Genomic DNA, 13,888 nt, shown 5'->3' with positions numbered 1-13,888 from the left:
TTCTTCTTTTTTTGAGACAGAGTCTCATTCTGTTGCCCAGGCTGGAGTGCAGTGGCATGATCTCAGCTCACGGCAACCTCCGCCTCCCAGGTTCAAGTGATTCTCCAGCCTGAGCCTCCTGAGTAGCTGGGATTACAGGCATGCACCACCATGCCCAGCTAACTTTTATATTTTTAGCAGAGACGGAGTTTCACCATGTTGGCCAGGCTGGTCTCAAACTCCTGACCTCAAGTGATCCACCCACCTAGACCTCCCAAAGTGCTAGGATTACAGGCATAAGCTACCATGCTTGGCCAAATTTTTTATTTTTCATAGAGGTGGGGTTTCACTGTGTTGCTCAGGCTGTTCTTAAACCTCTGAACTCAAGTGATCCGCCCACCTCAGCCTCCAGAAGTCCTGGGATTACAGGTGTGAGCCACTGCACCCAGCCTGGGCTATGAATTAATTGTATGTGGTTTGTGAATCAGATTCAACACAAAGCAAAATGATGAAGATAGCCAGGTTCATCTTTTGGTCCTCTATTTCTTTACTACTCTCTGCCTTTTGGGGACTCCTCTTCTACCAGGGTTCCTGTGATATATATATATATATATATATATATATGTATGTGTATACATATGTATACATATATGTATACATATATATATGTATACATATATATATGTATACATATATGTATGTGTATATATATATGTGTGATAAGTGATATGTTATATATATATATATATATATATAATTTTTTCCCACCCATGGTTCCTGGCTCATAACTACCATAGCCCTTGTTATAATGTTAGAATTTTAAGCCTCAGAAAAGAGAATTTCTCTCTCTGATCTTCTGCCTCTTTTCGTTTGCTCTATTTCTCCCCAAGGCAGGACTCCAGTCTTTCCCCGCCTTACTGTCTTGGAGTTGGCCATAAAGAAATTCTCCGTCATTTCAGAAGGGGTCCTGCCCCAAACCCTGGAGGAAGGAATGCTGCACAGAGAGCCCAAGAAGGATCTGAACAGACATGGCTTTCTGGGTTTCCCCAACTCGTCTATTAGTACAAGATCATACACCTTTTGATCTCGGCTCACTGCATTATCTGTCTCCTGAGTTCAAGTGATTCCCCTGCCTCAGCCTCCCAAGTAGCTGGGATTACAGGCTCATGCCACCACACCCGGCTAATATTTGTATTTTTAGTAGAGACGGGCTTTCACCATGTTGGCCAGGCTGGTATCGAACTCCTGACCTTAGGTGATCCACCTGCCTCGGCCTCCCAAAGTGCTGGGATTGTAGGTGAGAGCCACCATGCCTGGCCATCCAGTCACATTTCTACACGGTTGTCAACCATGTCTATGTAATGAAGCCTCCCCATAAAAGGCCCAAGAAGACTGGGTTCGGGGAGCTTTCTGATAGCTGAACACGGGGAGGTTCCTGGAGGGTGGCTCACCCAGGGAGGACATGGAAGCTGTGCGCCCCTTCCCCTATACCTCACCCTATGCATCTCTTCATCTGTGTCCCTTGTAATATTCTTTGTATAAGCCAGTAAACACAAGTTTCCTGGAGTTCTGTGAGCTGCTCCAGCAAATTAACCAAACCAATGGAGGAGGTCATGGGAAGCCCAACTTGAAGCTGGTTGGTCAGAAGTTCTGGGGCTGGGCGCAGTGGCTCACACCTGTAATCCCAGCACTTTGGGAAGCCGAGGTGGGCGGATCACTTAAGATCAGGAGTTTGAGACCAGCCTGGCCAACATGGCGAAACTCTGTCTCTACTAAAAATACAAAAATGAGCCTGGTGTGGTGGCGCGTGCCTATAATGCCAGCTACTCAGGAGGCTGAGGCACAAGAATCGCTTGAATCTGGGAGGTGGAGGTTGCAGTGAGCTGAGATGGCGCCACTGCACTCCAGCCTGGGTAACGGAGTGAGACTGTATCAAAAAAAAAAAAAAAGAAGAAGAAGAAGAAGTTCCAGCGGCCTGGACTTGTGCCTGGTGTCTGAAGGAGGTATATAGTATTGGGGGCTACGACTTTGTCCTATGGGATCTGACACTATCTCCAGGTAGATAGTGTCAGAATTGAATTGGAGGACACCCAGGGATGTCTGCTGTAAAATTGATCGCTTTCTTGGTGTGTGGGGAGAAACCCCCACCCATTTGTTCACAGAAGCCTTCTGTGTTGATAGTTATTGAGTAAGAGAACAGAAAAAACACTTTGAGTGTGTTTTTTTCTATACAGTCTCCAAACCTCATGCCGGCAAGACAGAGCAGTCATGAAGTTTAAAGGTATTTCTTCTCCCTGATAATTAAAGCCATTCTGTGCCCCAGTGGGGACCAAATAGAGAGTGTGATCATTTATATCCCAACGGTTTTCCCTTCCAAGTAGCAATATCTAACCTTCCCTGAAAAGGCATGCATCTCTTGAAGGATGAGGCTAACGGTTATCTTATAGGCGATGGGGCTGAAAGGTGAGAGTTCTAAGTGGCTTCTCTCCATATGCATCATTGTATAGAGGACCTCATTAATTTATTCCTTGTTGCTCACAGATTTGCCTTGTGGCTCCAGCATTCCCTAGTCTCTCTCCTCTGTTGCTTCATTTTTTGTTTTTGTTTGTTTGTTTTTGAGACAGGGTCTCACTCTGTCACCTAGGCTAGACTGCAATGGCATGATCACAGCTCTCTGCAGCCTCAACCTCCCAGGCTCAAGCAATCCTCCTGCCTCAGTCTCCCAAAGTGTTGGGATTACAGGCATAACCCCCGTGCCTGGCTTGTTGCTTCCTCTTTATTTTTCAGTCTCTGCCTCTGATTCAACCTTCATCACCACACACAGTGATCCTTAGAGAGCTTCCTAACTGATTGCAGCGCCTTCTATCTTTCACCAGTCTGATTGCTTCCACACGCCATCATCATAATAATTATGCGAATATTCAGAAAAACTTTGATCAATGCAACTTGTCCCCACCAACACAGACATTAGCCACAGGATAGACAGGTGACCCAGTCTTGTCCCCTGTGGTAAAAATGACTGGTCCAAGTGTGGGCATGTGCTCCAGTTAGACAGGCCAGAGTCCTTCCCCCACATTAGAGATGGACCCAGGGAGGAAGTAAGACTTCCTAATGAGGTGGCTAAGCAGAGGGCTCACGTGGGCCTGCTATTGGCCGTATTCTCTGGCCTGTGGACAAGTCCTGACTCTGATGGAGATGAATGAGGTCTAACTTAAAGAGGAGCTGAGGATCCGGGACACACCTACACATATAGAACTGAAAAGCAAGTTTTACAAAGATGAGAAATGGATGGGAAACCAGAGTCCAGGTGACACTGAGTTCCCTGATGTCAGACTGAGGTCCTGATTTCTGTACTCATTCAACAAATTAATCTAACAAATATCCCTAAAATACTTACTATGTGCCAGGCACTGTACTAGGTGCTGGAAGGTATTAATATTTCTACTTTCATTTCTTTAAGTTTCCCCCATATGCTTCTACCACATGAGCCAATGAATTCCCCTTGGGCTAATGCCTGTTTGAGTTGGGTTTCTGTCACTAGCAACCAGAAGATTCCTAATGAAGACACCCTGATCCCCAGAAGACAACAAACTATACATCTAAAAGAAAACTCCATTATGATATGTTAAGCAGGTTCTGCATGAGTAACCACACTGGAGGCCAAGAGGAAATGGCAATGGGTGGATTGTCTTGGACATGTGCCTTCTCCGGGGTTGACTTTTGGATTACTGTCCTTTAAGTCTTACTGTATTAGTCTGTTTTCACACTGCTATAAAAATGCTGCCTGAGACTGGGTAGTTTATAGGCAAAAGAGTTTTAATTGACTTACAGTTCCTCATGGCTGGCGGGCGTTTCTCAGGAAACTTAGAAACATGGTGGAAGGCATAGGGGAAAGAAGGCACGTCTTACATGGGGGCAGGAGAGAGAGCGGGTGCAGGGGAAGCTGTCACTTTTAAACCATCAGATTTCAAGGGAACTCCCTCACTATCATGAGAACAGCATCAGGGGAAACCACCCCCATGATCCAATCACCTCCCACCAGGTCTCTCTTCCAACACATGGGGATTACAATTTGAAATGAGACTTGGGTGGGGGACACAGAGCCAAACCATATCACTTACCTTGGGGTGACTTGTGCCAATCACATTCAGACAATGGTGGGTTTCCATAAGCAAGGACAGAATCACTTTCGCCTACATAAGCAGGGTTCACTGGAGGGAAGGGGAAGGAGACATTGCCGATTAGTCTCACCACACTAGACATTACTGGCATGCAATAGTTATGATGTGCTAATAATGGTTCATAACGGCTAATAAGACTGAAACCTGGTCTTTGAGGTTCTAACAGACTACTGATTAAGAACTTGTGTGGAAACTAGGACAAAAATACAAAAACAGTGCTGTTAAATATAATCAGCCTAGATCAATGGTTTTTCATTTGACTAAGCCATAGTTAAAAATAATTGTTGGCAAGGCGAGGTAGCTCACGCCTGTAATTCCAGTGCTTTGGGAAGCCATGGTGGGAAGATTACTTGAGCCCAAAAGTTCAAGGCCATCCTGGGCAACATAATGAGACCCTGTCTCTAAATATATATATATATATATATAAACTACATGATATAAAAATAAAAACATATATTTTATACTATATATTTTATATATTTTTTGTATTTCTAATATATTTATATATTTTTATGTTACCTATAATCTATATTTTATATTATATGTTATATAAAAATATATTAAAATATAATAACATATCTATAAATATATATATTAATATAATATATAATATAAAAATAACATTACATTAAATATATATATTAATATATATTTTAAGACAGGTTCTCACTCTGTCACCTAGGCTGGAGTGCAGTGGTGTGATTTCAGCTCACTGCAGCTTTGACCTCCCAGGCTCAAGCAATCCTTCCACCTCAGCCTCCTGAGTAGCTGGGACTACAAGCATGCACCATCATGCCTGGCTAATATTTTGTATTTTTTGTAGAGATGGGGTTTCACCATGTTGTCCAGGCTGATCTCGAACTTCCGGGCTCAAACAATCTGCCAGCCTTGGCCTCTCAAAGTGTTGGGATTACAGGCATGAGTCATGGAGCCCAGTAAAAAAGTGTGTGTGTGTGTGTAAATAATGGTTGCACTGAGATCCAGGACACACCTATACATATAGAACTGAAAAGCAAGTTTTACAAAATAATGCTTTGTTTGGCTATATAAACTGGACTCTAACATAGCCTTCCTCTAGTCCACTCTTTTTTTTTTGAGACTTGCTCTGTCACACAGGCTGGAGTGCAGTGACGCAATCTCGGCTCACTGCAACCTCTGCCTCCCGGGTTCAAGTGATTTTCTCCAGCCTCAGCCTCCCAAGTAGCTGGGAGAAATGGAGAAAATGGAGCACATTTTGATGGGGACAGTATGCAAAATTACATTGCAAGACTTTCTGGTGCTTCTTGCCTGGGAATCAGCTCCCAGCCCTGTTACTTCCTAGTTGTGCACCCTCTGGGTGTGTTTCTTAGCATCTCTATAGAGAGCTTCAATATCTTAGTCTCTAAAATAGGGATAATAGACTAGTTGTGGTGGTTTATGCCTGTAATTTCAGCACTTTGGGAGGCCAAGGTGGGACGACCGCTTGAGCACAGGAGTTTGAGACCAGCTTGGGCAACATGGCATAACCCTGGCTCTACAAAAAATAAAAAAACTGGCTGGGCATGGTGGCAGTGTGCCTGTAGTCCCAGCCACTCCGGAGGTAAAGGCTGCAGTGAGCTGAGATTGCACCACTGCACTCCAGCCTGCGCGAAAGAGCGGGCGTTTTGTCTCAAAAATAAATAAGTACGGATAATAATAGGACCTTCACATAGGGTTGTTGGGGGAATTGAATCAGTGAACACATGTGAAATAATTAAATAATCCTAGAACATATTAAACTCTAATATATATTGACTGTTGTAGTAGATTAATTGTTATTCAGCAAATATTACACTTCTCCTACCTTGACCACCTCCATTGATATTGGGCTTAGTCGTGTGACTTGCCTTTAACAATGGAATATGGCAGAAGTGACAGTGTGCCAGTTCCAAGCCAAAGCTTTTAAAGAAACCATGTGTTTCTGCTTGCCATTTTGAGCACTTTCGGCTTACATTATGGGAAGACATTGCCCTAGGTCACTCACTGGTCCAAGAAGAGGGACACTAGAACTAAATAGAACCCATGACGTAGAGCCAAGCACAACAAACTCAGCCTAGTTCAGCCAAATGCCAACCAACCTTGCAGACCCATAAGAAATAAATGCTTGTTTATTGTACGACTCTGGATTTTTGGAGTTGTTTGTTATGCAGCATTCCTGTGGCAATAGCTAGCTGATACAACTCTTACAGTTGTTGTTGTTGTTATTAATTCAGTTAATATTTTTCAAGCACCTACTGTGGGCCAGGCACTGTGACACTAGGAAGAACACCTAGAGCCTTGGAGGGTACATAGATGAATACAGGTTCTCCTTAAGGAGTGAACACTTTATCAGGATGGGGTGACACTGGACAAGTGATTGCCAAGGGCTGCAAACTTTGTCCTACAATGGATCCCAGAGAAGTGAGCTATACTGACCTGCTTTTTTTGTTTTTTAAGTATTTTAACTTCCAATGTTCTATAGAGCTTTGTGGTCGGGAATCTGTTTGTGTTTGCCCTGATTCAACCTAGCAGTAAGGCAGGGTAAATAAGAGGTCAGGTTTTGGGTGGAGAGACAGGATTCAGTCCTGGCTCTGTCAATTTAGTAAGTGAGTGACCTTGTGCATGTCTCTTTCTGAGTCTTAGTTTTCCCATCTGTTAAAACAGGGAGAGCGGCAGTGCCTGCCTGAAAGGCGGTTGTACAGATTAAATGAGATAATAAAAGTCAAGTGCTGGACAGAGACTACAGGGCATAGGAAACACTCAAGATTTGCTTGCAGTTATAAGTTCCACTTGCATTGGAGTAGCACAGTGTGTCTCAATCTTGTTTCATTATCAGCCCCCTAAGCAGGGGAGATATTTTTTCCTCATTGCCATCCTCTAAGAAATTTTAATACCAAAGATATACTGTATCTGTTTGTGTACTACATGTGTATCTCTGCTTTATACATCAAAAGGGTAAGATTTTTTTCTGGCCTTTCAAGAGCAGATATTCCCCCCTTGGGATTTCTATTGCCCCTGTGGAGGAATGCACGGAATAAAGGTTTGGAATGGCCCTGGGCTAGCTGATGTCTGTGCTCCCAAAGGAATATTTTCTTTTCTTTTTCCTTCCTTCCTTCCTTCCTTCCCTCCCTCCCCCTCTGCCTCCCCTCTACTCTTCTCCTCCCCTCCCCTCCCTTCCTTTTCTGTCTTGTCCTGTCCTGTCCGGTCCTTTCTTTTTTTGCGACAGGGTCTCGCTTTGTCACTCAGGCCAGAGTGCAGTGGTACAATCACGGCTCATGGCAGCCTCAACCTCCCAGGCTCAAGTGATCCTCCTGTGTCAGTCTCCCAAGTAGCTGGGACCCCAGGTTGTGCCACCACGCCCAGCTAATTTTTAAAATTAGGCCCGGAATGAAAATTTTCTATGTGTTAACACTCAGTGTTTTCATTAGTACAGGGCTATGCATCCTGTCCCGTCCTCTCTGCCTTCTTCCAAACCTGCCCCATCTACTCCTCGAGGCTCATCAATCCTCCATCTGCACCGCCCAGCACTTGGGTCTCTTGTTCTCTTCTTATTGGCTGAACACCTTCTCCCTTTTCTGACCTCCACAGTGCCCAAATTCCTTTAACATTGCCTGGATTTTTTTTTCTCCTGTGCCATCAAATGGCTTCCTGGAACACGTCTCTTTTTCCTCCCAGAAAGTAAGAACTGTTCAGAATTGGCCCAGGCTCAAGCCTGTAATCCCAGCACTTTGGGAGGCCGAGACTGGAGGATTGCTTGAAACCAGGAGTTCAAGTCCAGCCTGGGCAACACAGCAAGACCCCATCTTTCTCAAGCATAAAAAAAGTGCCAGGACTGGTGGCATGCAACTGTAGTCCCTGCTACTGGGGAGGCTGAGGTGGGAGGATTGCTTGAGCCTAGGAGTTTGAGGCTGCAGTGAGCTATGACCAGCCTGGGTGACAGAGCAGGACACTGTCTTAAAAAAAAAAAAAAAAACTGTTTAGAATTTCTTTTGCCTCCTGGAGCTAAGCATCTTACCTATCCACACAAGAAATTATGAGGACAACATGATTTTTCAAATATTAACAGTTTGCTTGCTAACTTTAGTCTTTTTTTTTTTTTTTTTTAACAGAGTCTTGCTGTAGTGCCCAGGCTGGAGTACAGTGGTGTGATCTTGGCTCACTGCAACCTCTGCCTCCTGGGTTCAAGTGATTCTTCTGCCTCAGCCTCCCGAGTATGGCATTACAGGTGCCCTCCACTGTGCCTGGCTAATTTTTGTATTTTTAGTAGAGACGGGGTTTCACCATGTTGGCCAGGCTGGACTCGAATTCCTGACCTCAGGTGATCTGCCCGCCTCGGCCTCTCAAGTGCTGGGATTACAGGCGTGAGCCACCACACCCAGCCTTTTCTTTAGTCTTGATGTGGCACTTTTGTTGACCTATTTAGGTTTTAAATAACATGAGGGCAGAGCTACCTCTTAACTCCCTTTTCCCCCAGTAGGTTCTGAACACATAGGTGCTGACTGCCTGAATGCCTTTAGGATATGCTAAACTACAGGTGGCCACTGGCAGCTAATAAAAAATGTGATTTTGTTTGCCCAGCTCACTGTTTTTATTTTTAAAAATTATTTTGGAACACATCAACATCAGATTTCACATAAAAACCCCAAATACATGGCTTCTGAAAAATATGAAGATCTTGCCACAATAAGCCCACATTGCCACATAACCACCGTCAACTGAGCTTCACCAACTCCGGTAGGAACAGAGTGCACAGGTCACCATTTTCCACAACTCTTACCTGGCGTTTTTTTAATAATTGATGACAATTAACTTGGCTTCTCTAAACACTGAATTCTCAACTTTTGTATGTAAAAAAAAGGGTCTCTGAGATGGGAAGCATACACCAATTCTCCTATTGCCAAGTCTCCTTAATGACTGCACCCCTAAATCCACTGACTTTATTTTCTTCCGAGGATATAATCCTGGCTTAACAAATGCTTACCATAGCCACTTCCAGGAACACCTGGCAGAGAGTGGCCATATGAGTGTGCCATCTCCATGGATGCCATTTCAATGCCTTCAGGGTAATCTTCGTTCTCTCCCCAAAGGTTGCCCAAGGGGCCATCACTCCTGTGATGAAATGAGGGCTGGACTGAAGATGTTCTGCTGAGCGCCCTAAAATCCAAAATGATGGATCACTATCCAACCAAGAGTATAGTAAGGATTGTCATCCATCCATCCATCCATCCATCCATCCATCCATCCATGCATCCATCCATCCATCCATTCAATCATGTATTCATCCATTTATTTATCCATCCATTTATCCATCCATACATTCATCTATCCATCTATCCATCCATGTATCCATCCATTCAATCATGTAATTATCCATCCATTTATCCATCCATCCATCCATCCATTGATTCATCTGTTTATCCATCCATCCATATACCCATCCATTCATTCATTTATTCATCCATCCATTTATCCATCCATCCATTTACCATATCCATCCAACCATACATACATTCATCCATCCATCCATCCATGTATTCATCTATCCATCCATTCATTAATGTATTCATCCATCCATCCATTCCATTAATGCAGACTAAATGCCAACCCTGAGTTAGGCATGGGCTAGGAGGTGAGAATACAAAGAGGAAAACATGGGGTATCTACCCTCAAGAACCTCACAGTACAAGTAGGTACAGCTTCTTAGACACAGCTATGAACAATTATACTACAAGTAGAAACTGGTGAGTATCCAAAGACAGGCCCAAGGAGTTCGGAGGAAAGAGAATTCTTGCTGAGAGTTTTGGGAGAAATCTGCATGGAAAAGATACATCTGAGTGGGGATTGAGAGGACACATTCATACATAAGGGGAGGGCATTCCAAGGATGAAGAACAGCATAAAAAAAGATGTGACACCAGAAAGTACTGAATATATAAAGGAAATGCTATGAAAATCAATTGATGAGTAATGATTCTCAATTTACTACATATACCACTTCCCAAGCCTCATCCTGGAGAGTTAAATCAGAAGTTCTGAAGGTTTGGCTGAGGCATCCGTATTATTTTTAAAGTTCCCCAGATAACTGGGTAATGCTAAGGATCAGACAAAGTCAAGAACCACTGACCTAGAGTATAAGGTCAAGGCAGGGGGCAGACAGGAGACTTAAGAGGAGATCAGTCAGGCTGGTCTTTGGCTGGCATCTCACATTAACATGACATATCCTTATTCATAAACATTCTATAAGTGAAGTTGGGTGGCCTTTCTCCAAAGGTTATGGGGACCCATGGAAGATGAAAAGCAAAGGAGTGACAGGATCAAAGGTGGGCTTTGGAATGATGAATCAGGCAGTGGGTGATAAGACCAAGGAGGACATTTTCACCTGGTCCTGTTAACCCTACTCTTTGGGTTCTAAAGACATCAGGACTGCTGCACGCCCAAGTCCTGTATCCTTGTTCCTAGAGATAAACACAAGCCACCAGTTTTTTAAATCAAATTCATAAATATTACTCATAGAAACAGTAAATGCAAAATCAAACTCATATTGGTTAAAACTTCACATGACAAACATTGTTACTGATTAAACCACAAACTGACTTAAAAAAATCACATCCTAGACTGGGCACAGTGGCTCATGCCTGTAATCCCAGCATTTTGAGAGGCTGAGGCAAGCGGATCATTTGAGGTCAGTAGCTCAAGACCAGCCTGGCCAACATGGTGAAACCCTGTCTCTACTAAAAATACAAAAACTAGCTGGGCATGGTGGTGCATGCCTGTAATCCCAGCTACTTGGGAGGCTGAGGCAGGAGAATCACTTGAACCTGAGAGATGGAGGTTGCAGTGAGCCAAGACTGAGCCACTGCACTCCAGCCTGGATGACAGAGCGAGACTCTGTCTCAAAAAAAAAAATAAAAATAAAAAAAAAATTACATTTTGTTGGCAACATGAACATGAAAAAACTTAACCCAGGAAAAATTAGATTTGGTAGAACTAAGTCACCCAGACTAATGCTGTCGCTGTCCAGAACTGCATCTGGTAAAATTTGTCAAGGAACAAAAATTGACAGAAGATCAAAATCTTCTAGACAAAATTTAGATCTACAGAATCTAAACCTGGAAAAACTGGACTTGCTATTTAAAAATGGCCTTAGGGCAGGCACAGTGGCTCACGCCTGTAATCCCAGAACTTCGGGAGGCTGAGGCAGGTGGATCACCTGAGATTGGGAGGTTGAGACCAGCCTGACCAACATGGAGAAACCCTGTCTCTACTAAAAATACAAAATTAGCTGGGCGTGGTGGTGCATGCCTGTAATCCCAGCTACTCAAGAGGCTGAGGTAGGAGAATCGCTTGAACCCGGGAGGTGGAGGCTATGGTGAGCTGTGATCGTGCCATTGCACTCCAGCCTGGGCAACAAGAGCGAAACTCCATCTCAAAAAATGAATGAATGAATGAATGAATGAATGAATAAATAAATAAATAAAAAACAAAAAAAAACGGCCTTAAAGGAATACTGAAAATGGTGAAAACTATAATTGATAAAATTAGATTAAAATAGTGCAGATAATCAGTGAATCAAATCTGCAGTAAAGTTTTGGTGAAAAGTCATCAATTCTGATAATCTCAGTAAAATAGAAATAAAAGTGTAAAAATCAGAAGTGGTGCAAACATGGCTGGGCATGGTGGCTCATGCCTATAATCCCAGCAGTTGGGAGCCTTCTTCAAGACTAGTTTGGGCAACATGGCAAAACACCGTCTCTATAAAAAAATAAAAAATTAGCCAGGCATAATAGGTGCACACCTGTAGTCCCAGCTACTTGGGAGGCTGGGGTGGGAGGATCGATTGAGCCCAGAAGGTTGAGGCTGTGGTGAGCTATGATTGTGCCACTGCACTCCAACCTGGGTGACACAACAAGACCCTGTCTCAAGAAAAATAAAAAAAATAAGAAAAAAAAAAATAACAACAAAAAAAAGAAGTGGTGCAAACATCTCATATAAAAAACTAATTGACTTCATGGGGTTAGATCTCCAAAAGATTTTCTGGACAACAATTCATTACTGTTGATGTAATTTTGATTAAAGTGTTTGGATTTATGAGTGTCAAGCCTTACCTTGTTGGCAATGTAGCAGGGTCAAAACAGTGTGGATCTAGATGTCTTATAGGGATTGAATTAGGAAGAGGTGGGATAATGGGAAGGTGATCCAAGGAAGAGATGGTGAAATATTAAGTTCAGGTAAGGGCTTGAAGCCTCAAACTGAGAGTCCATGGCCCAGGTGAGGTCTACAGATAGGTATGCGTGTTTCACCACAACTTGAGGTCATGGAAACCATCATATATATCCCTAATCCAAACCACACCAACCAAATTCCATTGACTTGATGATTCAGCACTCAGCCTCCACTCCCAGTTGAAGGGATACATATCTGAACTTACCCCCTAGTCATCTTTGGGGTCTCAGAAGAGCGATAATCATGATCATCCTCAGCATCTGAATAATCAGTTTCTCTCCAAGTGCTTGGCAAGTTCTGATTGTCCTCAGCACCAGGATAGTCTGGCTCCCCAAAAAAGGGTGGAGAGTTAGGTTGAATGTCAGTGCCTGGATAATCAGGCTTTCCCAGAGAGTCTGCGTACGGATTGATTCTAAAACTTGTATGTTCTAGATTCCTTCTGGATCCTGGATGGTTCAAATTGGCTCTGGGTCCAGGATGATCAGAGTTGCTCTGAGCTCCAGGGTAGTCTGGTTCTAAGGATCCAAAATGATCTGGATGTGTTCTGGAGCCTGCATAGTTTCTACTGCTACTGGAGCCTGCAAAATCAGGATTTCGTTGAGATCCAGGGTAGTCTGGCTGGCTGGATGATGCTCGGTGGTAGGGATGACTCTGAAATTCACTATAATCTGGCTCTGGTAGAGAGGTAGGATGGTCTGGGCTTGTTCTAGAGGCTGCAGAGTATGCATAGCTTCTGGTGCCAGAATAGTCTGGATTACTCAGAGATCTAGGATAATTTGGTTCTGTCAGAGACCCAGGATAGTCTGGATGTGTTCTGGAGGCTACAGAGTATGGATTGCTCCTGGTGCCAGGGTAGTCTGGATTGTTCAGAGGACCTGGAACATCTGGATAACCCTGAGTTTTCGAATACCCCTGCGTACAGTTCTGAGACCCTGAATAGTCAGGGTAATCTGGGTCTTCCTCAGACCCGTTATTCCTGTAGGAGGCAGACATGTTGGTACGGACTCTTCACCCTGGAGTGGTAAACTGTCCCAGCATTTGCAATTACTCAGGGATCTTTTTCTTTTTTTTCACCTGAAAAACAAGAAGAAAAGAAAAAGTCAGATTTGTTTCCCTTTTTTCCCTGCAGAGATTGCTGGTTATCTTCCATCTGTTCTCCTTTCGTTCGTAGTCGGGTACACAACTGCCTAGAACAAAGACTGTGTTTCTAGATTCTCTCGCACCAAGGTATGAACATGAGGATGGTCAATCGGATGAGAGCAGCAGTGATACACACAACTTCCCGGCTGTGCTGTTAGAGGAAAGAGGTTATTCCTCCCTTTCTCCATCTTGCTTCCTGTGGGCCGGAATGCGGAAATGACGGTGCACCCAAGACCTGCATTTGGAATAAATGCACAACAGAGGAAAGGATGCTGGGTTGCTGGTGACTCACAGAGCACAGCCATTGTATCAGCTCAGACTATTATGTGAGAGAGAAATAAAATTATCTTGTTTAAACCACTGTTTTTG

The 13,888-nt window shown here is 43.6% G+C and overlaps 1 protein-coding gene across 2 annotated transcripts in view; it reads right to left on the bottom strand.

Annotated features, from left to right (window-relative positions):
- The window catches only part of TMC5 (transmembrane channel like 5), a 95,636-nt gene that overhangs the window by 51,398 nt on the left and 30,350 nt on the right, over positions 1–13,888 (bottom strand). For both annotated transcript variants that reach the window (XM_055253264.2, XM_055253261.2), the window contains exons 3-5: positions 12,585–13,453; positions 9,139–9,311; positions 4,101–4,190 (exon numbers count right to left, since the gene is read on the bottom strand). In XM_055253264.2, the coding sequence (XP_055109239.1) occupies positions 4,101–4,190; positions 9,139–9,311; positions 12,585–13,372 (1,051 nt within the window). In that variant the 5' untranslated portion in view covers positions 13,373–13,453. The remainder of the gene's footprint in view (positions 1–4,100; positions 4,191–9,138; positions 9,312–12,584; positions 13,454–13,888) is intronic.

Source organism: Symphalangus syndactylus, chromosome 18 (genome assembly GCF_028878055.3).
Source record: "Symphalangus syndactylus isolate Jambi chromosome 18, NHGRI_mSymSyn1-v2.1_pri, whole genome shotgun sequence".
Lineage (NCBI taxonomy): Eukaryota > Metazoa > Chordata > Mammalia > Primates > Hylobatidae > Symphalangus > Symphalangus syndactylus.
The sequence above is the reverse complement of the archived record's forward strand: the minus strand, read 5'-3'. Positions and strand labels throughout refer to the sequence as shown.